General features: G+C 37.6%; 1 protein-coding gene across 1 annotated transcript; it reads left to right on the forward strand.

The window, feature by feature from the left end:
- Positions 1-27,840, forward strand: PPP1R21 (protein phosphatase 1, regulatory subunit 21). The gene is made up of 21 exons (XM_009865070.1): positions 1-65; positions 416-562; positions 3,255-3,356; positions 4,054-4,218; positions 4,320-4,378; positions 6,769-6,863; positions 8,011-8,063; positions 10,168-10,317; positions 13,348-13,449; positions 13,525-13,613; positions 14,234-14,370; positions 15,396-15,488; positions 17,251-17,378; positions 17,772-17,924; positions 18,699-18,791; positions 19,956-20,180; positions 21,570-21,605; positions 22,771-22,887; positions 23,784-23,882; positions 25,941-26,069; positions 27,811-27,840. Exons 2-21 carry the CDS (start codon positions 428-430, stop codon positions 27,838-27,840), a joined length of 2,190 nt encoding a protein of 729 aa, XP_009863372.1. The 5' UTR covers positions 1-65; positions 416-427.

Below are 27,840 nucleotides of genomic sequence, written 5' to 3' on the forward strand. Positions count from 1 at the left end.
GAGCTCAGAACCAAGTACTGAAAAAAGGGGTTGTAGATGAACAAGCAAACTCTGCTTCTCTGAAGGTAATCTATAAAAGTCGCTCATGTCAGATGTGTTAAGCTGTGACAGAATAAATAAATGGAAAAGGTAAATAGGAATATTTTTTACTCAAAGTGTTGTAATTAAAAGAATTAAGAAACTTGAATTAGTGAAAGAATTTCTCTTCTCCATCTAGTCTTCATTGTGTAATGTAGGTGCTGACTTTGTGTTTCTTCAGCGTTCAAATAATGAAGAAATTTTGTTTAGCATGGTTTTTTTTAAATGTGACACTTATTAAAAGCATATGTGAAAGTTTTAAAATTAGATTTAAAATTAAATTGTTGTCATTAAGTTAAATTTTTGTATATTAAATTATTTTTTTTTTGTCATTCAGGAGCAACTGAAGATGAAGGATCAGTCACTGAGAAAACTGCAGCAAGAAATGGACAGCTTGACCTTCCGAAATCAGCAGCTTGCCAAGCGGGTGGAGTTACTTCAAGATGAGCTTGCATTAAGTGAAACGAGGGGCAAGAAGAACAAGGTATGTGCTAAAGGCAAAAAACTTTGCTTAGCAGGTGTCTGCCTCTCACCTCTCAGTGTCTTATTCTGCTTTCTAGCAGTAGTTGCTTTGTGTCAGGGGTTGAGCTGAATGTTTTTGTCAGAACTTGTGTTATGAACTGATATTTGTGAAAATACCCACAAAACAGGTGCTGTTTGGTATAATATGCGCTACATAGTCCTGTACTCTTTCTAGTGCATCAGCTAACTGATGCTGAATTGCTGTTTCCCTTTCCAGATACCTGAGTGTTCAAACAGCTGGGAAAGGTCTTGGAGTTCTGTGATTAATCTACTATATGAAGAAAACTACTAATCTGTTATATGAAGAAAACCCCTCATTTCCTATCCCCACCTCCTTGCTTTGTACTTTTGATGTTGATGGCTAACCATTCAGCCTGTGAGTGTAGCTTTTCTAGTCAGCTCTTACATGAATCTTGTCAAATGCTTTGAATCTAAACTTTAGCTGGTATTCCTTATGTTATTTCAAAATGACAGAATAATTTCCGTACCGCTATCTTTCTTTGCCAAAATGCATACTGATTAAACCTGGTTATGCCATGTTCTGTCTTAACATCTTCTGTAGGTAACATCAGGATTCCAGGAGTGGCATGTCTGGACTTTAATTCTCAGGCAGCCTTTGCTACCTACCTCTTACGAGAAACCCTCTTAATTAGTGTAATGGTTTCATTTTGTTAGGTCCCAAAATGCTATAGCTATCAAGACTGACGTTAAAGAAATCATTTAACTGATTAGTAATATGATCACCTTCCTTCCTTTCTCCCTGAAGTCTTGTGCGTTTTTTGCGATTCATTTCCTTGACACGCGTAGTACCTTTGACTTGCATTATTCATGCCCCATAGTAGCTCATTCTTCGAAATGAAGTTTGACCCTTCTGTTCTTTTATTTCATGTTATATAACTTATCATTTCACTCAAAGTGTTTCCAAATTTTGAGGGATGTCAGCCTGGCCTAAGTAGCTCTGCGAACTATTGCCACTGACTTCCCTTGCTGTTCAGATGTCAGAATGCACAGTTCTGTATTTTCTTTTCTTTTTCAAAGTATTTGTACTACCTTTTAAACATGTTCCCTTTAGTTTAACCTATGGGGCCTCACTGAGTATGTACATTGTACTGAGCCCTCCCTCGGTAAATTCCATGTCACCCTTGCTTCAGAGGCTTGCTGTTGGGGGACCGTGTAAGTTGCATCTAAAGCTATTTAGATTAAGATGGACATAGGTGATCTGTGTCAGACTGCAGTGCTTTTTGTAGAATCATAGAATCATTTCAGTTGGAAAAGATCAAGTCCAATCATTATCCAGCTCTGCCAGGCCCACTTCTAAACCACGTCCCTGAGCACCGTATCCAGATGGCCTTTAAACACATCCAAGGATGGCGTTTCAACCGCTTCCCTGGGCAGCCTGTTCCAGTCTTTGATAAACCTTTCAGTGCAGAGGTTTTTCCCAACGTCTAACCTAAACCTCCCCTGCATAACTTGAGGCCATTTCCTCTTGTCCTATTGGACAAGAGAGGAGACTGACCCCCACCTCTCTACAGCCTCCTTTCAGGTGATTGTAGAGAGTGATAAGGTCCCCCTGAGCTTCCTTTCTTCAGACTAAACAATCACAAGCCTCTCAGCTGCTCCTCATAAGACTTGTTCTTGAGACCCGCTCATCAGCTTTGTTGCCCTTCTCTTGACCTGCTCCAGTGCCTCAGTGTCTTTCTTACACTTTCTTGCAACTGAGCAGAGGATTTGAGATGTGGCTTACCAGTTCCAAGTACAGTGGATCAAATCGATTATTTGTTTCTGCTCGCTATGTTGTTCCTGATGCAGGCCAAGATAATGTTGGCTGCCTCGGCCACCTGGGCAAGAGGGAGACGAACATTTTCCCTTATCTCAGGTGATGTAGTTCATAGGCTGACGTCAAATGCAGAGGTGGCTTAGCTGTCCCAGGTGCTTGAACTTTGGCGTTAAGCTTAAACGTAAAAGGCTCCCTTTTGTTTGGTGGTGGTTCTACCTTTGCTCAGCAGTGTGGTAGAGCAGAGAAGCAGTGTGGGATTCACTGGTGACCTCTGACTCTTTTGGACAAAATGGGTGAGAAACGAGGAAGCAGTTGGCAGAGACATGTCTGTGTTCTCAGGGCAGTTGGTTGACAATGAAGACCCCGTGTTTTCCAGTGCCGCCTTGTGCTGCAGCCTGCCGCGGATTAGTGCTGTCAGTGATTATTCCTGGTCTCTGCTGATACCAGACCAGCCTACACCTTGACACTTGATGGGGGCAGATGTGCTTTATGTACAGCTACCAAACCAAATAAGCATGTGTGCATAAGATTTCATACAACAGGCTGGTGGAGTCGTGTGGAATTCAAATGATGTTGTCTGGGCACCTGCCCGTACAAGCAGTTTCATGCACATGTAACAGTGACGCCTGAGTAACGGCTTTCCTGGGTTCCTGGCGGATTAACATTCTACCACTATACAGCAACGGTGGTGGGAAGGAGAACGTGCTGCCTTTAGGCTCATGCTCTGTGCTTTTTGATGTATTAGTGTAAGTAAGATTATGTATACTCGCGTGCCTCTCTGTGGAATTAGTGATGGGAAGTGTTTTTGTATGCTTGGGGTGGGCTTTTGGATACTGCCAGAGACTTGGAGGTAATGAATGCATTTTATTTCTTGTAGAAAAGCGCAGAATCCTCGTCTCAGTTAACTCAAGAGCAGAAAAGTGTTTTCAATGAAGATCTTCAGAAGAAGATAGAAGAGAATGAACGACTACATATACTCGTGAGGGAAACTTTTTTTGGCCTTTCTTTTTAGCACAGAAAACTGGTCACGTGAACAAAGCTAAAGAAAATAAAATGTCATCTGAAAACTAGTGGATCTAGAAGCTTAGTTGTATGCAAACCAATAGATAAGGTTGTGTAGCTTGTTTATAAAGATATTTACTGGTTAAGTAAGAGTATTTTGACTTGAGACTCTCAAGATAATATGCGTAATAAGTCATATAATACATGCTTTCTTATTTAGGTTTTTAACTTTTGGTGATACATAGCCATATAGTCGGTACTGAGCGGAAACTTCCTGTTAGTTTAGTAACTGTTTCAGAATTGCCTTAAATCTTAAAATATTTTTATGCAAGTTGCCATAAATAAGTCAGGAATTACTTGACTGGAATAGAGTGCATTTTACTTTTGCTTAGAAATCTTGAGAAAAACCTTATGGCTCAAGTTTAATTTCTCAAGTGTCTACTACTGATTCTAATAATTGGCAAAATATTAATATACTACAGAACTTTAATATTAGACACAAAATACTTTGTTCCTGAATGTTTTGTCTGTAAATATCATCATAAAACTTGTGTTTGTCTGAAAAACAATACTTGTTATTAAGCTGGACTGGCTAATTAAAGTGGTATAACTGATAGAACTAGATTCCATGGTAAAATGAAGCTTTCATATGAGCTCTCCCCTTTTTCTTTTAGTTCTTTGAAGCAGATGAGCAACACAAACGGTTAGAAGCGGAGCTGAGGACTAGACTTGAGGTTTTGGAAACTGATGCTGCCCAGCACCAAGCTGTGGTGGACAGTTTAACGAGGAAATACACAGATACCATAGAAAAACTGCAGAGTGATAAAGCCAAATTAGAAGTAAGGAGTTTTTTTCTCTTACTTGCAAGTTTGAAAAGTTTTGAAATGAAATGTCTTGCTGTGTCAGTACTTACATTGTGAGATTATCTTCTTGCATAAAGATCAAGTCTCAGACACTAGAAAGAGAAGCTAAGGACTGTAGGCTTCGTACCGAAGAATGGTAAGTGTTTTTATTTAATATAATGAAAAATTGATTTAAAGAAATAGCTGCTGTGAAAGACTAACTGGTTTTATTTTTAGAGAATAATACAGTAGAACAAAAAACCAACAAACAAACCAACTCACCAAAAAAGCCCCAGGACTTTGATAAAACTCAAAATACCAGACCAAAGTGCGTTAATGTCAATACTGTGCAGGTCTGACTCCTTTTCTGTCTGCGGAGTATGTAACTAACTAGACAATCAGTTCCACAGATTTAGCTTTCAGTAAGAGCAGTTTTGTCACCGGGCTTTTTTAAGTAGCTGAAGCTGGTGAAAGCTTAAAGAATTTATTTGTAATGGAATGCTATAAAAAGTAAAGAAGCTACTGAACTTACGTGAAACAAAGATGGGAATTTTTACAAACTTCTTACGAAAACGAAGCTTTTTGTAAGGTATGCTGAGACAACTGACTTGAAAGAGTTTCAGAAATCTCTCTCCACCCCAAAAGCTTCTTGAAACAATTGCTTTAGCTCCAGGTATGACACTCAGCTAGAATATTTGAAAGTTTTTGTTGAAGTATTGAATCATTAGTTTTGGAATACCTTCATTGTCTTGAAGACAAGTTATAAAAAATGAGAAGAAGTTGAGGACTGTGGGCCAAATCAGATAGGGTGCACTTCTCTGAAGGTCATTATTAAGGTGCATTTTTTAAAGATATATGTGCAGTACAGATCTTTAACGCACTAAATGCCTAGTGAATGATCAGATGAAGAGTTCCTTTTTTTTTTTCCCAGTAGTAACCCTGAAATATTTTAATTGTTTTGATAGATGTGAAGATGCTTGAATTCCAATAACTCTCCTCTGTACAGGTCAGGGTTTCACTAAGAATGGCTCGCAAAAGGGGATGGCAGCTGTTTTGCTGCTGTTCGCTTTTTTGTGGTGTTTGAAAAACAGTGTAGTCTTAATCTGCTATTATTCAGTTCAGAGCTTGTCTGTCTCTTTTTTTGTGATGACAGAGACAGTTTCTTACAATGATGTTAATTACCCAACCATTTAAGAAGGGAGGCTTTGTAAATGTGATAAAATCTGACACTTTTTTATTTTAAACAGTGAAAATTGGTATGTAATGAACGTATGACAAGATGTCTTTGAGAATACTGCTCTTCTTTCCCCGCTCTTTCAGGGAGTGCTTCTGACACCCACACTTTTTTCAGGAAAGCCAGGAGATACGAGACTTGACAGCCTGCATGGCTTGAAAATTAAAGGGCAGAATGTAAAGCAAAATATATCAAACTGCCTGTTTGCCATTCCTTTAGTACAAAAAGGAAACATCTGTACTTCTGTGGTTTCTCTTTCAGTTTATTTTCTATCATGCCCAGTGCTACTGCAGTTCATGCTGTACACTTTTTTTTAATGCAATTTTGGAGCTGCTCTTCAGGAAAAACGTTTATTAACATGCATGAGCTACCTACTGGCCATTTTTTTCATATCTTGTTTATTTTGAATTCTTTTTCCTTGTTAGCTGTGATAAATTTCCACGTATTGTACATTTTTGTAGAAAAACAAAACCAAAATGTCACAACTGTCACTTTGACACTTTTCCCTCCAGCCCTACACTATATGTGCAGAAGTTCTAAATGTCAAACTGGAAGCAAAATAATGAAGGAATTCAGGGGCCTGAGTTGGGTGAACTGTGGAATTTGGTCTGAATCAATATGCAGTAATCTTTGTTGATACATATATACAATGCTGGAAAATATCGCTGTTCATCTCATTAGTCATCTTAAGAATTTAGGTTCACATCTATATACACAGTCAAATGCAGGTGAAGCAGATCTGGAGAAAATTCATGTGAGTGCATCAGAAGCATAATTGTGAAGTCTTCTGGGAATGGACCATATCAGTATTTTAATATGGGACTTTTAGAAACACCTTATAGGCTTTTCATAGTGATGTGACATAGTTAACTGAATTATCACCAACTCGCTACTTGTATATTGGAAAACCACATTGGATATATAGTAACTAATTTAAAGGTAATTTTGCAGTCTCATTCAAATTCAAGTGGAAAGGAATACCTTCCTATGGCTTGTACAATAATTGCAGAGTTGGAAAATAACGTAAAGATCAACTCTGGAATAAGTTGAGCTTTTCAAGAATAGAACTTACAATATACAACCATTAATTCGTCTTTCACTGCATTTGTTAGGGGTTAAAATAAAATGTCCTATATTAAATATGACATAAAGCAGGAAGAATGATTCCTACTGTATTATTTCTAACTTCTAGGGACAGATACCTTTACGCAAGAGATGCTTATGGTGAGCCATGGTGTTGGTGATACAGGTTATATTTTAAAGGTTTACAATGTGTATGTGTGTGGCTTTCCCTTTGTCTTTTTGTCATTTAGCCAGCAACAGTTAAAGAATCTTCAAGCAGCTTTGGGCAGTAGACTGGAAGAATCTCTATGCATAATCAATGAAAAAGTACCTTTTAATGACACAAGTATGTATTGCCTTGGTCTGGGTTTCTTGTTTAATTTTGGGTATCTGTCTGGAGGAAGTACTTCTTACGAGTTAAAATGTATTAGCTGTAAGAAATGTTGGACAGACACTTGGAGGTAATTGTAATAAATATTCATAATACTCATCATAATTGTCTAGTGATCTTAAAATACCAAGTTTTTATGTTTATATATGCATCTAATTAAAATTAAAAGTTTTGAAGGCTTAGGTAATTTGCCACTTGTCTGTCTCAGTGTTGACAGAATATTGTAAAAGATGAAGGAACAGTTTCTCCACAAAGAGTTACTCATCTCAGAGTATTATTTTTGGCAAAATATATTCAGGAGTTTCAGCAAGTTAAGATAAGCTGGTGGCTGCAGAGATGTTGACTTAACGAGGCATTGCATCAGTAACGGTCTACACTTACTATTAGCAGGAAGTCTGTCAGTGTGTCTCATGATCAGACAACCCCCAGACTAGTTCTTATCTGTAGCTTCTCTCAGACTCATTTATCTTTTCAGGGGAGAAAAGTTTCTTTGAATTTGGGGACTTTTACCTGAAGCAGCCTTTTTTATTTTCTTCCTTCCTAACTGCTACTGCATGAGCTGAAGGGCAGAGGACACCGTGCAGTCAGGAGTGCTCAGCCTTTGCACTGCTTTGGCGTGAGAATCGGTCTGTGAGCACCGGAGCAGTGCTGGGTCCTGGGGGCTTTTGTAAATTGCCTGAACACTGGGTTGTGCTTGGGAGGCAGCAATCTGCACTCTTCTGGCAGTGAGACCAGGAGGACCTGGGATAGGAGAAAAAAATGAAGGTAGTGGAGGAGTAGGAGCAGGGAGGTGAAAACAGGCTGTTGAATTTCTGGTAGGTTTTCTTGGTAGCTTTTGCATTTTTCATTTAGTTTAAAACTTGACGACAGTGTTTTGAATAGCATCAAGTTCTCTAAAAGCTCACCTGGTGGGTGCTGCAGGGGTGAGCCTTCAAAGTTCTGCACTAGGTTGGCAATCCAGTGAGTCTTGGCTTAGAAACACCACATAATATTCTCTTTAACAAATGTAGTACTACTGTTAGAAAAACAACTGTATATCAATAAGCGTGTCTTTACAAGTCATGATTTAATAAGTGTGTGTAACTCAATTTTTGTCCTGTAGGATCTAATCGATACAATGCTCTGAATGTGCCATTACACAACAGAAGGTACCAGGTAAGCATTTTTTGTGGCTTCATATGTAAAGATGCAACTTTCTACACAGATACTGAATAAAACCAGTCATTTTAGTGACACGAAATGGCAGAAAGTAGCCTGTTTTACTACTTCCAAGGGAATTTCTGTCCACAGAGCCTCTGCACTTTTCAGAAGGCGGTCTGTATTGTTCTTAGGTTGAGGTGTCAGGTTGTCTGCTCAGCCATGCTTCACTAGGGCTAATCCATTGACGACTGGCTGACAGTCGCCGTAGGTATTGACTCAGACATGCCATTCTAAAAGGAATGACAAATAGGGTTTGATATTTGTCCCTTAAAGTTATATGAAATTTTCCTTTTACTGTGCCAACTTGAAGTAAGTTAGAACTAGAACACTTGATTTTTAAAGTTGGTTAAAACTACATTGGTTTAGAAGTCTTAAGTTTTTTGTCGCGAAGAGGTAGTTTTGGTATCTTGAAATTATTTTGACTAGTCACAATGGACACTATGGACAATCTACAAATGCAAACACTCTCTGGGGTTCAGGTGATGTGACTGAAGCAACTCAGTTTGAGGGACAAGGATTTTAAGGAATAAATCATGTATCTTTGAGAAGTCTGCATGGTTCATTTATTTTGTGGGATACTTCTTGCCAAACACCTCTTACTTGCAGCTGAATTCCCCTGATCAATTTAAATTTTTATTTTTTCAAAAAAAGAAACAGTTTCTGTTCATTGCTGTAATTCCAACACTTTCCTTGGGAATGTGGTTAACTTGATTTCCAAAAATGAGCATTAGTTTTCTGTGAATAGCTAAATCTGTTCAGGCTTTTTACAGGCTTTTTTACTTGATTAAGTCAAAATTTTTTTGTGTATTTTTTTTCCCCTACGACTGAGGGTGGGCACCACAGCACTCAGTATTTTTTTTTCTTTTTGCTTGTGTGATATGTCTGCAGAAAGATTTCAAATAACTGCTATTTTCTTCAGAAGTTCCCCTAAAGAGATGTTGTTCCTAACAGATGACCTACTGTCCAGTTTTGTGACAGAAGTAGCCTTAGATCAACCTGTTGCTGAGTTCTAAGGAAAATCTGAACAACTCTGTGGAGACTTTCTCCCTTGACTGTTTTCTGCTAGCACTATGTCAGTGAGCCTCATGTTTCAAGATCTGCAGTCTTGAAGATGTTCCAGGACAGATTTTTATGACTGGCATTGCCAGTGGAGGCAAAATGGTGGTGTATTAGCACAGCCTGCAGTGTAAAGGACACCATCCAGTAATATTTTCTGTTCTTCTTCCTTGTGTAGTTAGTTAAGGTACACAAACATAGTATGATGACTGCATTAACTGCCACCATCCGTGATCCAAAATCAGGATTCACTTGATTTAACGCTCCATTGATGCATTAGGAATACATCTCTGAATGATAAGTCATTCCTGGCTGAAATGTCACTTTCACCTTATTCTCACCTCGATAAATCACATCAGAGTGTGGTTTTCTTCTCTGTCGCCTTTGCTTTTTCAGAATGTTCCATTTTGGATTCATTTCTTAGATCACTTCCTACTGCACTAAAGCCACAAACAGCCTTATTCATGAGCAGCAGCTCAGTTCTATCCAGGTGGGAGAATAAGAACTGTGTGTTGCTGATTAGAGAAGCAGACATCTTTTATTCTGAGAGAAAACCTTGTTGTTTTTTTGCTAAATACAATTAGGTTTCCGAACAACCAACTGTTGCAGATTTCTTACTGTCACCACACTGAAAGAACTGAGCTGCTGTCAGCAATTATTCTACTGGTCTTCAGAAATCCTACTTTCAAAGATGGCTTCTGCAGTTGTACTAACCTCTAAGTGTTCTGGTGGCCTGTAGTTTAAGAAATGCAGCAGTGGCAAGGCATCACCTGTTTTATGAAATAAAAATATACTTTGTCATCATAGAAAAACATGCCCTGCTGTGTGGCATTGTAGGTTACTCATAAGCTTTGTAAAATAGGTTCAAGTTAGTTGCTGCTATGTATTTTAGGCTGAACTAGTGACCAGAAAGAAATCATCTATAGCAAATTTTTGCATCCGACCATAGATTATTTTTTTCCTGTTTAAGTCAAATATAGTAATTTTATAACTGTCTTTACAGCTGAAGTTGCGAGACCTTGCTGGCCAGGCGCTGGCTTTTGTTCAAGAACTTGTAACAGCTCTTTTGAACTTCCATACGTACACTGAGCAGAAGGTTCAGATCTTTCCCATTGATTCTGCAACAGACACTATATCACCGTTAAATCAGAAGGTAAAGCTTACAGATTTCAGCTACAAGTATATTTGGTTTTCAGCTACAAGTGTATTCAATTATGTGGACTTTCATGAGTGAATAATCTTAGTCATGCAAACTTCTGCCACCTTTACTGGAACGCTCTGAGTGTGTTCCTGAGAGGCAGCTTCTCTGCATGACCAGTCTTTTTTTTGGGTGAATTTCCTCAATGTGGGTGAAGGAGTAGCTGCAGAGAATTTTTTCCACTCTGCCTCTACCACAAGAGCAGCATAATGGTCAAATCAAGGCTTTGCTTTTTAAGTACTAAACTAGAGTGCCTTTGTCAAAAATTCAGCTGACTTACTTTGAAATGCACCAGTAATGAACTGCTTGCCTTAGTTAATGTACTGGGATGTGGGACATGTTGAGATGGAAGGTCTTGTGCTTAAAGTGTTTAATGTGAAATAAACTGAATGTAAGGTAGGCTTATGAAGGAGAGAACTTAGACTCTCTTCCCTTGGCAAAACCAAGCTTTATAACCTGATTTTGGGCTATTTGTGTAAAGACCTTTCCTGTAAGTGTTCCGATGCTTCAAGTCTGTAAAGCGTGTTGAAGTTATTACAAGAAATCTTTCCAGTCTCTTTCTGTGCAGCTTCGTGGGAAGACTTTTCTGCGAGTATCATTCAGAGCTGTTAACCTGCTTCTTTTAACTTTCTATGCTGGGAAGCACGGGAAAGAGCTTTGTGCACAAGGAGTTGGGTGGGGATGCGTATATGTATGCCTCAGAATAAAATTCCTTTAAAATCAGAATTGTTGACTTCATAGTGCAAGTGGACCTATGTGCATTTAAGTTGCCAGATGACTCTGTTTTCTGATTGTCATTTCAGTTTAGTGGTTTGTAGGGTTCAGACAAGCTACTGAGACGGGTGTGATTTGCATTCATCAAATGACTGCAACACATGCAGTGGCAGTGTTTTAACTATTGCAGAACTTTTCTTGGGAAGACCTCCTGTAATCTCTTTGCAAGCAATAAATACTCATGCAAAGGTGTTCATCAGCTAGAGAATCCCACTCTACCTTCTCTGTTTCAACTGTTTCATACACTTTTACAGAGTTTTAGCATAGATCTTGGTTTGAGAACGACATTTTCTTGCTCCTGCCACCAAACAGACTCAAAATGGCATATCCTCCTTGTGAAACTAAGTGGCTGTGACGTCCTCCAAATTCTTTTGGGCAGATACTGTGTCCCCTTGTTTATGTGGCCCAGTGTGGTGAATAGATTCTGTAGGTGCAGTTTACACAGACAGAATAACATGGAATTTTCACTTGTCTCGTGTTTTTTTCTTGATATCTTAGTTAACACTGTTGCTTTTTGGCAGAAAAGTGCTTTCACACAGCAACTTAATCAGAACTGTAATTTGATTCTCCTTTTCTGATAATTGATTCTGATTCGGTAGTTCAGGCTTTGTTTGTTTTCATAATTATGTCTCTTGTAGTCTGCCCCATTGTGTATTCATGACCTAATTGCCTCGGTGCATGCTACCTCTCAGGGCTTTTGCTGTGACTTTCCAGCAGTGAAGCATCTTTTATCCCTCACTGAAGCTGCTGTTGCTCCTGTATTTTTGATTAATTTACCTATTTGCTTGGCAAGTGTTCTCAGCGTGATCTTGCCTCCTCTACTGAGTGGTTCAAAAACCTCCCTTTAATGTGGTAGAGAAAGTAAGACAAGTGTCAAGTAGAGGCTTAGCACACTTGCACTGATTTATTTTTCCCCAACTCCAGGTCTTGTCTGGCGCTTTCGAGCTATTTTCCCCAACAAACACTCAAAGTACATGTGGACAATTCCCCTCCAGGTTCAAGTATTCCTTTTCTCTTTAAGTATTGGATTGCTGGGTTCTGCTGGGTCTTCAGCATCATGCCAGATAACTCCAGTCCTCTCTCTTGCAACACAAGTCAGGAGCATTCTGCATGTGTTAATTCTTCCTCCTTAGATTTAGGAATTTTCCCTAATTCCATCCAGATCTGTGCATGCATGAATGAGAGCTTGGCATCTCTCTTTTCTGTTAACACTGTGTTACTGCACTGTAATAATACAAGAAATGATTAAAATTTCTCATACCCTATTTGCCTGGGATCTTTGGCTACTGTTGTGGTATGAATAATCAAAGGTGCAGGTGTCTTTCTGTGGGATAAAATAAAAAAAACAGGTCACTTTTGACTACCTATGTCAATCTGTCAAAAAACCTTTTTGCAATACTGTGGTATCAAAACTGAAGACTGGCAGGACCGTTACAATTTAATTGTGTGTAAAAGTAAACAGCTTTGTTCTTCAGTATACTTTTTTGAAGGCGAAGTCAGCCACAGAATTTACTTGAGCAATTTTTAGTGAAATCAGGCAGTTCTGTGGTGCCAAAGTTCCATAACTGCTCACACTCATCCTAGTTCTTGAAAGTAAGAATTATCCCTTTGCTTAGTTACTGCACCAAATCTTTGTAATGGTATAAGGAGGCTTTGACCTCACTTGAAAACGACACAGATAAAGATTAAAGATTGTATCTCTTGCACTCGCTTTTAATTCAGTTTAGTTGTTCAATACCTTGCACAGCATAGCTGTGCAAATGTTCGTGCTGCTGCACAGGACAAGGGCTGAGAGACAAACAACAGCAGAGAGGAAGGTAGGATAAGTTATTCAGGTGGCTTAATGGGGCATGGATCTAGCCTTAATTTGATGGAGTTGAGCAAGGAATGCAAGAATGTTTAAACTGAAGCCAGGGTTTGGTGTGCATGGCAGTTACATTGTGACAGGGTGTTGTGGCAAAGCCCTACATGGCTTTTTGCCTGGATTTCCGCTGTCGTCTTCAGTATTTCTCATGTTCCCTCAAGGTGTGTGTTTGTGCATCCTGTAGAAGAGGTTGCTGTATGTCACTTGACTGTTATATCTTATTATTGACATCATGGGGATCATTTAAGATGTCAGGTGCTTTGCCAAAGTGGACAGTTTGATTGTAAGCTTGAAACAGTTTGGAAGAGCCTGCAGCAAGCACCCTTTTAAAATGTCTCTGTACTCAGTTCTCACAGTATCTTCATGAAAATGCTTCCTATGTTCGCCCTCTGGAGGAAGGAATGCTTCACTTGTTTGAGAGTATTACAGAAGACACTGTGACGGTCCTGGTAAGACTTCTTATTTTAGGTATTAAAAAAGATTTTTACAGAGCAAAAATACTTATGCATTATTTTTCTTTCCAGGAAACCACTGTGCAATTGAAGGCCTTCTCAGAACATTTAGCCTCCTACTTGTGTTTTTTAAGGAAGATTCTTCCTTATCAGTTAAAAAGGTACTTTTGATTTGCTACATCAAATTAAAGGGGCACTAAGTGTCAGGCATACAGCACTGCCAACACCTGCAACTCCAATATTAAGTCAACTTTTAAACCACTCTGGCTTAAAAGGCAGAACCTTTGATTTTGCCTGCTGGTTCTTGAGCCTCTTTAGCTTATGCATTTTTTTTTTTTTTTTCAGCTGGACATTAGAGCTAAACCATGTATTTTAAAGCCTTTTCCCCCCCCTTTCACAGATGAAATTTTAATGAAAGCTGCACAGGTTTTTTTTGTTTCTTAATGCTATTTAATAGCATTGATGCTATTCAGATATGATATGCTGAAACAGTTAATTTCTTGAGCCTGTCTGAAAATTGTTTGTCATGCTGTAAATATAACAGTGTAGTAAAACTTGGCCAGATGTGCATCCCTTCTGCAGTGAAATGGGCGTATTATGTGCACACGGTAATTTTCATGTATTGCTAAGTTAGTCTGAGATGTTAACCTTTCTAAAATAAATTCCTAGTCTGATGTTGCTTTGGCCTGAGGTTGTAGAGAACACTAGTTATCTACTCCAAAACTCATGAATTTTAAGATAATTGCTCACTCTTAAAAAAAAATAATTCATATATTCCTAGTTTGGAAGAAGAGTGTGAGTCTTCTCTTTGCACAGCTGCTTTAAGAGCTAGAAATATGGAGCTCCACAGAGACATGAAAAGGTTGACTGCAGTCTTTGAGAAACTACATACGTACATTAGTCTTCTTGCATTACCAAGTAAGTGCCAGTTTGGGCTCAGTTAGTTGCATTGCAACTGAAGGGTACTAGTTTTCCTTTTCGACCACTTGTGGGGTTTTATTTTGGTTTTGTGTTTGTTTGGGGTGTTTTGTGTGTGTGTTGTTTTTGTTTTTTTGTTTGTTTTTTGGTTTTTTTTTTAAACAAGACACATAAAATACAGCTTCTGTGATAGAGGAAAAGGTGATTAATGCTACTCTTTACGTGTAGTCTCAGCTATGAAGCAAGGGAGTTTGGCAGTGTGCTCTCTTATACTGGACCCTCTTTTATCCAGGTTGGGAGACTGTGCTGTAGAGTGTTTCTGTAATGCTCCACACTCTTCATTCTGGATAGACATAGGTGATGCAGGTTTGGAGATTACCAAGCAGTCACATGTACCACATTTTAGGTAGTCACAGTTCATCGCAGAGGAGAAGAAATGACTGTAGGTTTTTATAGTATGATTGACAGTATGTCTTTTGTCATCTCTTAATCATGAAATTGTTAATTGACTACATTTTATTAGTAATTATTCCTTTCAGCTCCTTCTGTTCATAATATTATTAAACTAAATCTCTCATGGTAATGACTAAACAAAATTAGGTAAAACCTTTGTGTGTATGTGTGTGAGGAAACTATTTCAAAATGCATACTGTAAGAGGAAAGTTATTATATGGCTTCAGGTTATTTCAGTCTTTTCAGAAGTACCCAGATGGTCCTTCCTACAGCAGTGAACATGTAAATCCTTCTGCATGTGTAATTGCTTTTTGAGAACAAAACAGCTGATATTTATAAAATATGAATGAAATTTAGGAAACTTGAAAGTCTTTTACTGGCCTACTCAGGCAAAATTTGGTGTAACTGTACAGTTGATATCAAAGAGAAAATTTAAGTAAATGGACCTGTTATGATTCTTATACTCCATGCAAATATTTCTAGTAGGTGGAAATTGAACTATTTTCAAAGCTAACTCTTTACATTCGTTGTCAGATCTTAGTGCTGTGTGTTTTGCTTTTTGTTTACTGTAGGTACAAACCCAGAAGGACTTCTTCGGACAAATTACAGCTTAGTGTTTACAAACATTGCTGCAAGTCTCCATGGATTTCATGACATTTTAAAAAGTGAGAGTACAGGAATATTGTTATGTTTCAGCTCTGCTTTGTTCTGTTTAACATAGTACACATGTACTCTTTCTGTAACAATGTTGAATGTGTAATATGATAAATTTAGAATTTTTTGCCTTTACAAAGTAAGATAAGAAACTAAACCTACTAAGTAGTTTTGGACATACATGCGTGTTTTTCACTCCTCTGTTATGTTAGCTTTGTTCTAAGTGGCGCTATAGATCGTCCTAGATCTTCACTTCCTGAACTCTGTTGCTGTAGTAGAACTAACATACAGGATGGAATGCCATTAAATGTACATATTTTCTCCTACTTAGTTACTGTTGACTTCTAGGTGGAATTTTTTGTTACTGGTTTTAGCTTGATTACAATGCTTACATGAATATGTAACCAAAGCATACGAAGAAGTCTGCATTCTTTTTGAAACTTAACTTCCTCCTTGAAAATGGCTTATCTTCCTTTTATCAGAGCAACATAGATATGTTACGTTTTCAGTGAAGTGATGCTTGACTCAAATTGAGGGGTTTTAAACACTGATGTTTCTGTATATCTAGAATTTCTGTACCATATAACTCTTCCCAGGGGAGGAAAAATAAGTATGGGTGAATTGTTTTTAACAGTAGTCAGCTATTTAAACGTTAAACTTTTATACTTTTAAGGAAAATTGGTTTCTTTTTCTTTTCCTTTAGTAATAACATCAATAGTATGGCCCTGTTTTACAGAGTCCCCATTGTTTAAAAAAGAAAGATTTTGTTAGGGATTGTACCTCAAACAAAATGAGACACTAAAGGAAGACTTTTGTAGCATAGATAAGTTTATTAATAAATACCTTCTGCCTCTTAATGTAGTTACTAAAATGTAAAATCAACCAACGTACACTTTAACAAAGGAAATAGAAGCATCAAAGAGAACTGTCAGTGGCATTCATTAGCAAGGAAGAGAAATGTTGTGCTTAACATCTCATGCTCCCATGTCCAGAATGCCTGATTTGTCACTTCTCTCTTCCTTCCCAACCCAAACTAATTTCCCACTCCTTAGGCTTGCCTCAGTTTATAACTTCTGGCGGTGGTGACCTGGGATTTCTCCATTCTGTAGCAGTAGTACTTTATTGTAAAATAGGTGCAAAATGTAATAATTACTTTAATTAGGCCAAGTTGAGAATGTATGTTTTTGCATGATAAATGCTTGAGTCTTTTTAAATTTTGGTGCCATTGAAATTGATTAGGATATTTAAGGTAAGATGTTTTTGTGAATGACATACGGTGTTTTTTTCCCTCTCTGAAAACTGTTCTGTTAATTTTACCTGAAAGAACTACCAAGTATAGAAAGATGCATTCTAAACTTTTAGTAGTCTTTTTGATTTGCTCTGACAATTAAATTACTTTTCCAAGTCATATAAGCCTAACATTCAGATATTGAACATGACAAAAATTTCTGCTTCTAAGTGTCCAAATGTAAACTTATGGAAATAGAAAGTGCTAGTTCTTGACTAGCTTGACTCCCTATATAGCTTTGATTTTGGGGATAGAGTCCATTTAAATATACGCCGTTATTCTGCCTTGTTTAACAGGTGTAATATTCTTTATGATCACAGACAGTTGTCTAAGGCAGTATACTGAAAAACTAAGAGTATCCAGACTAAACTTTTCCACAACTTAGAGGGGACCAGCATTCGAAGCCTGAGGTCATAAGCTGAATTTGGAAATGGTTGCCAAAGTGGACAAAAATCATCATTTAACATAAATCTGTCTTTTTCTAGGTATTTCCAAACACTACAGTCAGAAAGCTACTTTAGAGCAAGATGTTCCAACTGCCACACAGAAACTTGTAACTACAAATGACTGTATTTTATCCTCTCTTGTGGCTTTAACAAATGGAGCAGGCAAGGTACTGGATATTTTTGTTTTGAGATAATGCCCTAACTTGTGCAGTTTTTGTTTGTTTGTTTGTTTTTGTTTTTGTTTTTTTTTTAAATAAAGCTTAGTTGAATGATTTGGAAAATGTTGTAGGCCTCTGATATTAATAATCTACAGTATCAGGTTTGTTCTAAGGTATTTTCAGGCAACAAGTTAGAAACAGAATGAGTAATAAAAATAGGTAATGTGAAAAGGATGCTTTGTGTTAGTAAGGTCTAAGGTTTATGTGGAAGAGCCTGTAGCCTGTTTGAAATTCTTGTTGTGAAGTCCAGTTTCACTAAATACTTGCCTTTCTTTTGAAAGAGTGATTGCTCTGAATCTGGTCAACATAATTAAAAAAAGCGAGTTTTCTTGATGTGTCTAGATTGCCTCATTCTTTTGCAACAACTTGGATCACTTCACTGCTTCGCTGAGCTATGGCCCTAAAGGAGGAACGGAGTTCATCAGCCCTCTTTCAGCCGAGTGTATGCTGCAGTACAAGAAAAAGGCGGTTGCTTACATGAAGTCTTTGAAGAAGGTTTGTTCAGCTAGCATGATCGCCCAGAGAAAGCACAGTCCTGTGGATAGTTGTGCCAAAGGGAATGCAAACTAAGGATTTTCAGTATTTGGAATGGATGAGATTCTTTGAATGAAAACCTTTGGCTGAGGAAATGGAACCCTTAGAGCAATAACGTTATCGAAAGCTTTAGAGAGCATAGTTGCCCTCACAGCTCAGGGTATGTGCCAATCCTGCTGTTACCCATTTCCACTAATTATTTCTGTGCCAAAGCTCCAAGAAGAGGGTAGCTGCTTATTTAAATTTCCTCCTGTATTCACCAGGAATATGCAGTGAATGACATCATATTCCTATACTTGCATTTAGTGAAAGACAGTGGAGAGCTGGGAAAAAAAAAAGAAAAGCAACTGTCAGAGAAATGTGCTGGAGAAAATGTGCTGAACCAAAGGATTGAATGCTGCCAGATCTCCCCGTTGTCTCCATTAAAATTAACAATTAAGTAAAGGTGTGCTTACCAGGTGTTATTAAATCACTTTACTGCATTCTGTGTAAAGTGGACCTTAAGATGAATTTGAATTAATACTTGGAGTTTTCTGAGCACTTTTTAATCAGTTATGCATTTTGGGGACAGTATTTTTTGTGACCTCAAACCATTTTTTCCACGGGCTAGTAAACACTTGGAAGATATTTTTCTTCCTTATAGTGAAGTAAGGAGGACAATAAGAAAACAAATGTAGAATACATACTCTGATCTACAGCAAAACATGTTTTGAGGTTTCTTTCATCCTTCTGCAGCCTTGTGCAGATTCAGTGCCTTATGAAGAGGCTTTAGCCAATCGCAGAGTTCTTCTGAGCTCCACAGAAAGTAGAGAAGGACTTGCACAACAGGTATTCTGGTCTAAATTTTACTAAGATATATGATAGTGTATTTTATAAAGGCAAAGTAGTAACAAATTGTTTACACACATTTATGTGTCATCATTTGTACATATATATGCATATACCAAAGCTAAAAATTAAAGACTGTACATGTCTTGTAGTTTTGAAAGTAAAACTTATCCTTGTTGGGCTGTATTATCAGAGACTTATTCTATGCTTGCAGAATATACATGTAGTTATAAGAGACAGGATTATGCCATCGATGTCTTCTTCATTTATAAATACATAAAGTCAGGCAATTGTTAAGAATTCAGATAAATGCAAAATAAATACAAGAATAATGCTGAATAACACTGAAGTATTAATTTCTAATGTTATGTACTGGTTTGAGTGCCTATTTGGACTATGTGGGGCTTATTAGTACTAGTTAACAGCAATGAGTCCATTAATAGATTACAGTTTACCATTCTTGCAGTGTGCTTGTATTTTATTTTTTTTCTTGAAGGTGAGGCAGAGGGAGATTAAAGGGTATTTAAAAGGCCTACACAGTTTGCCCATCTCCTATGAATGAGACTAATTTAATGCTAAAGCTTATTTATTACCCTGAATATACAGGCTATGCTTCAGTCACAGTCGTTACAGAAGAAATAGACTTCAGTAGTTTTTGTTTATAGTGTCCAATATTCAAAGTATTAGTAGGGATGAGATGAATTTCAGCAGAAGTACGTAGAGCACACAATGTGGATTGTCCCATAGCAGATTTCTTATCTGGAAAAGTGTGTTCTTCCATCTATTTGAGATGGAGCAGCTGGGAAGAGAGAGATTGTTTGTCTTCCTAGCATAGAACAAGACAATGCTATTGCCAGGCAATAAATTTTCATTAAAATTTCATAAAATTTAAGTTTTCACAAAATTCTTCCCTGCTGTCATTTTTTTCACCTAATATGATGTTGCCAGTTCTATGAGCCATAACAGTGATGCGTGTTTCAGACTAATCACGTGGTCATTTTTGTGCACAGTTAAGCCTACGTAGTTGTTTACCTGTCGCATTACTCGTTAGCTCACTCGTGTAATGGTTTAAAACAATACTGGCTTCAAACATTTCCTGTGCCTGACTTTTTTTACACCCGCCCTGTGTTCCGTAACCTGAACTGTAAACTTTCCCTCCTAAAGGTCCAACAGAGCTTGGAGAAAATTGCAAAACTTGAACAAGAAAAAGAACACTGGATGTTGGAGGCCCAGCTGGCTAAAATAAAGCTAGAAAAAGAAAACCAAAAACTGAAGAACTCTCTTAGCGGACATTTAACTGAAGCTGTACAAGAGCGTTCTGTTTTGCCAAATGTAGCTGAACAAAAGAAGGAAACCACAGAAAAGAATACTATAAAGAGTACTAGTCTGGTAAGTGACCTTTTCCCTTCAGTAGAGGAAAAATCCCCTTTCTTTTAGCAGTAGTACTGGTTGATTAGTGGAGCACTAATAATGAAAGCTTTTTGACTGTGGTGAAATGAATTCACACTTGGGCTCTTTGTACTTGCAAAGCTGCTGTTAATGCTTTCTGCAGAGTTTGGAACTTTGTTCACTGTCTTTAATTGTAGTTCTGTACTTGTATGACTGAGGGGGAGATAATAGGTGCTTAACTTCTGGATTTTTCTGACTCTCTAGTTAGGAAGCCTTGCAAGTAGTATGTATCTCAAGTTGACTCTGAGTTTCCAATAATTTTTTTATCTCTAGGTAAAGCAAATTGAAGTAGGTATTTAGTATTTTTAAATGGGTTATAAGACTTATTATAGCTGTAGCGTAGTTTTAACTTGAAGAAGCTATGCAAGCTTTCAGTGTTCCTTGGAACAATAATTTTTATGTAGCTTTCATAGGTGCATACAACTTGGGTTCAGCAATTGCTTTTGGATATGGCATGCATTCTGTCCTTTTCTATGTTGGTAAATAGCTTTTTCCTGTTTATTACTAGTATTTAAAAGGAGTTGGCCTTTCCTCTGAACTACCACTTCTGAAGTGGTATTAACAGGGATGTCATCTGTAACAAATAACCAATCTATTCAGCTCAGCACTCAACAGGATTCTTCCTTTTTTCCCTGCCACTTTCATGCTCCAGGATAAAAGCAACTAGTGGATTGTCTTGAAATTCTTGATTTTTGAAGTAAACTGACATTTTAAGTGTTTGATCTGTTAAGGGTTTTAGGAGAATAAGCATTGTGCAGATGTAACTCATACTGTATAAATATTTACCATAAACCTAGTCCTTTTGAGATCAGAAAAAACCCTCTGATTCTCTAAGAAGATATTCTTCCACAAAACTGGATATTGGTGTACACCCCTCTGCTAGAGTTTTTTCAGTGCTTTGTGCTGAACTGTTGATGTAATTTACTCGTCAAAGTGGAAAGAAAGGAATTCAGAAGATACTTAAGAAATCCAGGTTGGCTTTTCCTGTTCTTAGACACAAAAAGTAATGTTTCAGTGTACTAATGTACCTCTGAATTAGTTTCATGTAATCAAACTGTTGAACTGCATTTTGTTGCTTTTTTCCCTGTGAACATTGTGAGGCAAAGGATATATTTGGAGAGTTAATGTCAGTTTTAATTCTGTTCAAGGCATTAATGTATATTATCCTTGTCTATGTTACAGGTGGAAGTACTTAAATTTGGTTTTAGTTTTAACTGTTGAAAGATTTTTTTAATTTAAATTCCTTCTATGGCTGAAGCTGAAATGACTTGCAGCTATGGTATCTATTTCTGCACTTCTCATTTAAATGTATTTTCTTCCTTGTTCTAGATTGGAATGTTGACTATAACTACTGATAATGAAAAGGTAATCTTTTAAATGTTTTAAACATTACGAAAATACATCTGGCAAATACTTCAGTTCTGATTCTGTTCAACTTATTCCAAAGGTCTAATTACCAAGAATACTATTATATAGTGGCCCATGTAGTCTGTATACTATATGCTCAAGTTTTCTGAAATTGACTTATTTCTCAATTTTTTTCTGTTTAGTGAACTGTTATCTTTTATTCATGTGAGCAATTTGGAGCAGTGGGAACTGTGGTCACAGTCTCTGTAATTTGAGGAAAGTGGTGGTCTGTTTGTACTTCAGTAACCCTAACTGCATTCCAAGCTTCGCTTCTTAACACTTGAGGAAGGGCTCAAGTTGCTCAAGAGTTACTGAGTCTAGTGCCTGGTGTTCAACACTAGAGTACGGGCTATCCCAAATGAGAGGTCACACTGAAAGGAGCTGGGAACTAGCTGTCAGCCTAAATGCTAAAAACTCTTTGTGTAGCACTGCCGTAGTGTAACACTTGCCCAGCAGGAACTGGGCCTAGTTAAGAGTCAGTGCTTTCCCTTTTCTGATACTGCAGGGAATGGATTTGTGTTTTAGTTTATTCCTCTTTGGAGGGAGCAGAGAGTAGGGTGGGTAACCACTGCTACAGGTTCTCAGAGATACAGTACAGTGCCAAACGTGAAGGTAATCAGTCACCTGAAAGGTGCCTCTGATGAGTTACTCTGTAACTCACAGGAAACTGGAGAATGGTAGTCTTTTGCTTTTTAAAGTTCAGATGTCTAAAGAAACTAGTGGAACGTACAACACTGAAAATAGTTCTGACTGTTGGGAGCTTCTGAAATTGTTATATGAAGGAATCCTTCCTTGTTGGGAAAAGCCAGTAAGTTTCTATTTAGGTGAAAGGAGTCCACTGGAGTATTATCTTCATCAAAGACTTGATATGTTAAATGCTGCTAACGTCTTCATCTTGAGCTATCTCTCTGTCCTTTAGAGAAGTCTGACATGGAGAGTCACCATCAGAGCGACAAATTGCAGAATGACCTGTTATAATTTGTCTGTTGTATTTGGGGAATTTAATGCTTTTGGGTAGAGCAGCCAGGCCTCAGGAGGGAAGATGTCAGTAGAGAGGACAATGTTGTGATGCAAATATTCAGTCTATAAACATAAATTTCTGCTTAAATTGTTGTTTTGCCAGGCTCCAGATGTTGAGTCTCGTGAAGACCTGATAAAGACCCACTACATGGCAAGGATAGCTGAACTTACATCTCATCTGCAGCTTGCTGACAGCAAATCAGTACACTTTCATGCTGAGGTGAGCATGCAGGCAGTGTCTCTGCTGAAAACAGTAAATCCTTTTTTGGACTTTCCACAGGCAACTGTTATAAGAACGAGTTTAAATATACAAATCCATAATATTCTGTTTCTGAAATATGCTTTTTTGACTGTGGCCTAATACGCGTAAAAATGGATACTGTAGAAGGACTTTAAAAAAAAAGTCTTGATAGCCTTTTCTTGGGTGTATTAAGAAGTACAATGTGTATAATGCATAGGTTTGTTCATATAAGTTGAAGCAGCTGGCTTTAGTTACCAAGCTGGTTTTGACTTAAGTGACACTGATGTCATTCAAAAATGTTCAAGTGTGTCATGAAGTAATGAAAACAGCTCTCCTCTGAGAAATCGTTTCTTAGGAGTAAGTTATACTTCAAGAATTAACAAAATGATTCACTATATCTATGGTTTCCTGGTTTTTTTTCAAATCGTGAGGTAATTTTTCTTGAAACTAGTGACTATTTTAATCTGTGTAGCTAACTGATGTGGAATACAACAAAGCTCCAGGTTAACAGAGCAAATCATCTTAAATATTTTTTTTTAATGGTAGATGACACAGTAAGGAGAAGCCATCTTTCTCTGGTATTTGAGCAATGTATGAAGCAAGTTGTTTGTATTGCTTTTTACTTAATAAATATTTCCGAGTAATTATGTGAAAAATATATTTAAAGGATTGGCAATATGGTAATTCTGTAAAATTAAACAAAAATGTAATGTTCATTATTACATTACCTTTGCATTTAAAAATGTGCACAAGCTCTGACTAAGTTTCTTAATCTAAAGATTACAGAAAAGCAATCAGTTAAAGAAGGCATGAGGCAATATTCTGGAACTAACTTTTCTCCCTTCCACCCTTCCTGTCCTGTTCTGATTGACAAGTGTCGAGCACTTGCCAAAAGACTGTCGTTAGCAGAGAAGTCCAAGGAATCACTCACAGAAGAGCTGAAACTGGCTAGTCAAAACATCAGTAGATTACAGGCAAGTCAAATGTTACATAATGTAATGGATGCACTTCATAATCCTGTGTAAGGGGAAGTTGGAGGAGAAAAATTACAGCCATCAAGCATGGATATGCCTTTATTAGGTTCTTAGTTATGTGATATTAAAACTCTAATGGTATGTAGAGAGGAGACTTAAATAATACACTTCAAATCCCAGGCATAATATTGAAGTGAAACATGTTTGCAAGGAAAAGGTTGTAGTAGCCAAGCCTGTGCTTTAGCACATTTGATGTCAAGGCTTTTTCTGAAAATGTATTGAGTTTGTTTTGGGTTTTTTATGTCAAAAAGTGATTTTGTGACTGATTTCAGATAATACACCAAATTCTTAAACCTTTCCAGCACCTAGGACTGAAAATCTTAGAGATGCCAGGCTGGTTTGGTTGGTTGGTTTTCTTTTTCAGATGGATACCTTAATATTAAGCAAAAATAACTTTGGAGTAATCTTTAAGAAGCCGTGATTAAAAATAAAGTGTTAGGCCAGACGTCCTGTGAGTGTCCTGCCCTTTTGTCCTTCCCCTTGACACAGCTGAGAAAGGAGGTGATATTAAAAGAAAGTATATATAAGTGTTCAGATCATAAATACCTTTGTTTTCTTTATATTTAGTTCATGTCTTTATTGCTCATTTGAGATGCTGAGTACCTAAAATGCTCCATACAGGCAATGAATATAATGATATACACTAAAAAGAATTGTTCATAAACACAAAGTGCTCTTCTGATTTGTTCCTTTAACAAATTCCTCAATCAGTATTCATCTCGGCATGAGATGTTAATCTCCAATTACGTATTAAACTTCCTAAGAAAAGACAGCAGGTGCCCCATTTGTATGTTTAGTAGCCTGCATAATATTGAATTGTAGAATTGTTTAGGTTAGAAGGGTCTTCTGAAGGTAACCTAGTCCCCTCCTTTGGTCAGAGCAGAGAAAGACGAGATCAAGCTGTTGAATCGGGAGTTTCCTGTACAGCCGTGCTGGCTACATTTCCTAAGCATTGGACTGTTCTTTGCTCTGTCCTTGATCATTCAGCTTTCCTGGACTCCTTCAATTTCCAAGGCAGTTTTATCTGGGATATTGCCAAGCAGACCTTGAAAAAGCCAAAATCTACTTCTCTTAAACCTAGGGTTGCTGTAATTCTACTATTCATCTTGCTTGCTTCCCTCAGGATATTAAATTCCACTAACTCATGGTTGCTGCAACCAACGCTACCATTGGCTTTCACATCCCTGACCAGCTTTTCCTTATTTGTGAGTAACAGGTCCAGCAGAGAGCATCTCTTAGGCCTACTGATCACTGATACCAAGAAATTATTTACCACACTCAAGAGAACTCCTGAATTGAATTGCTTGCGTTCCACCTTGTTGCCCTTCTAGGAGATGTCAGAGTAGTTAAAATCCCTCATGAGGACCAGGCTCTGGGATCGAGATATTTTTTTTTTTTAATCTGCTTGTAGCAGATACCTGTCGTATTTGACTTGTTCGTCTCTGATACCCACCTATGAAATCTTAATTGGCTTCAAACCACCCCTACAAGTAAAGCATGATTTCTCCCCTTTCTGTCCTGTCCTTCCTAAAGTGTCTGTGTCCCTTCGTTGCTGTGTCCGAGTTATGCACACTACCCCACCGTATCTCTTGAATCCCGGAGAGACTGTAGCTCTGCAACTGCATGTGGATTGATGATTCTGTCAACTTTGTATGCCACGTATGGTTGTGTACAGGCTGTGCTCTAACCCTTAAAAACTTGTTTCTTGGCTGGAAGTAATGTTGGAAAACTTAGCTGTTAGTCTTAAGTAAGTCATAAAAAGTGGGGGGAAAAATTATAAAGGAAACAGAAGAAAAAATAAGGGGAACAGGCCATGCGTGAGACTTCAGATAAAAGAAAAATAGCTGGTAACTTTCTTTCATAAAGTGATTTAACTTAATTGCACACATTCAGCATCAAAACTGTAGCTTACTAAGTGGAGGTAGAAGTTGACTGCTTTGCCACTTGTTGCTACTATTGACCAAGGTCTTCTGGTAATTTTTTTTTTTTTTGCCTTAGGATGAGTTGATGACAACGAAGAGGAGCTACGAGGACCAGTTAAGTATGATGAGTGACCATCTCTGCAGTATGAATGAAACCTTAACTAAACAAAGGGAAGAAATTGATACACTCAAGATGACTAGTAAGGTAAGTAGCCAGGTGTCAACACTAGGTACGGGCTGCAGTCTCTGGGTGTCCTGCAGTACTACCCTTTAACAAACCACTTCACAAGCTGTAGTTCTTATTCTCAGCCAGCTGGAAAGAAAACTCCAGATTTGGTCCTGCATGTTTCAGTGAAGGAGAGAAACTTTCTATCAGTGCTTCAAAGTAGGCTTTCAAAGTGTACCTGCTGGTGGAAGATCAGCACCTTTGTTTATATGTGGTGAAATAGAGCTATTTGTAAATCCAGCTCGTGACACCAACTGCTTATGATTAACTTGTTGGTAGGAGTGTCCTTTCTGCACTTCTGACTCGGTTGCAGCATCCTCTGTTCTTGGTAGCTATGTTTTTTCTTTTTTGTTTCCATATTGCAATATGGCAATTAAAAAATTGCCACTTATATTCTTCTGCAACCTTAAAATGCACACTCTTTTCCAAGCAAGGAGCCTATCCATTTATCAGAAACAAATCTTTAGCTTTTGTGGTTTTCATCATTAACATTAAAATTCTATTGTTTTGAGCAGTCAGTGATTAAACCATGATATAGCTTATTCTGACGGTTCTAGGGAGGAAGAGATGTTTTGAAAGCCTTTACTCCTCACTCATCTGTGAAACTAGTGAGCTAGCATTATTTTCCTTAATTGCGGAATGCATGGAGGCAGGTTACACTGAGGGTTTAAAAAAAAATTCCATGTTTTGATTAAAGGTCCCATGATGGTGACTTCTATTTTTTAGAGTAAATTCTTCCCCCTCTCCAAGTACAGAACTGTTGTTCTTCAGATGTCTTGAATATTTTGACTTGGCATTGTAATTTTTAAAATTACCTTTTGGTCTATAAGCTCTTCTGTTTTTAGAGGGAAGCTCTTGGCTGCCTTAATAATCATAGCACTATGTTTTTATAATTTTTTTTCTGGATTTTTTCACTTGTGATACTTCTAGGACTTAAAGCGCTATTCTTTCTGTAGTGAGAAAGTTCAGAATCTCACAGAAGTAGACAGCGAATTTCAAATGTTACCAAATGTAGAGGGCTGTTTGGTTGAAATAAAAACAATGCAGTTAAGGCCATTATCACTCAGAGCGAGTTAGATTGGTTAGTTTAAAAAAAAATAAATGTTATTTTAAGGGCATAGGAAGACAGAGAATTCCCAGAAAGTAACTTGCACAAAAGTTTGTTTCAAGCTACACATTTGCTTTGTGGAATTGTTCTAAGTCAAATGGGAGTTGGTTAGCTGCAGAACAAATTCTTCTCTAAACTAGGAATATTCTGCATAGACCAAATTAAATTTGTTTTGTAACAAAAAGATAGAGTGGGTGACTGATTTTAATTCGAGCCATTATTTTATCCTATAAGGTTTATATTTGAAATACCACTTAAGGGTGAATTATGATTTGACTTGGCTCACTGCCCTTAAAATATTAGTGGTATTGATGCAATTGAGTGTCTTATCTGATTGAAACCTGTGGAAAAAACATATTTAAGTAAGGTACTATTGTGCTTATTAGAAATATCTGGTACTTTCCTCTGCTATGCCTGTACAGACAGAGGGATTTTCAGAGCAAGCAGTTACGAGCTTCCATTATTAAAAGCCTGCGGGCTGTTTATTTTCAACTGGACTGTACTATTGGGTTTGCTGTAGGCATCAATTGTCAGATGTCAGGTTTTATATGTTCTCTTGTCTAGATTTTCTTACCTGAGTTTTATGTTCTGTTTGCTTGTTTCTCGTTGCAGGGAAATTCTAAAAAGAACAAAAATCGATAG

The sequence above is a fragment of the Apaloderma vittatum genome, unplaced genomic scaffold (genome assembly GCF_000703405.1).
Source record: "Apaloderma vittatum isolate BGI_N311 unplaced genomic scaffold, ASM70340v1 scaffold4640, whole genome shotgun sequence".
NCBI classification, from domain to species: domain Eukaryota; kingdom Metazoa; phylum Chordata; class Aves; order Trogoniformes; family Trogonidae; genus Apaloderma; species Apaloderma vittatum.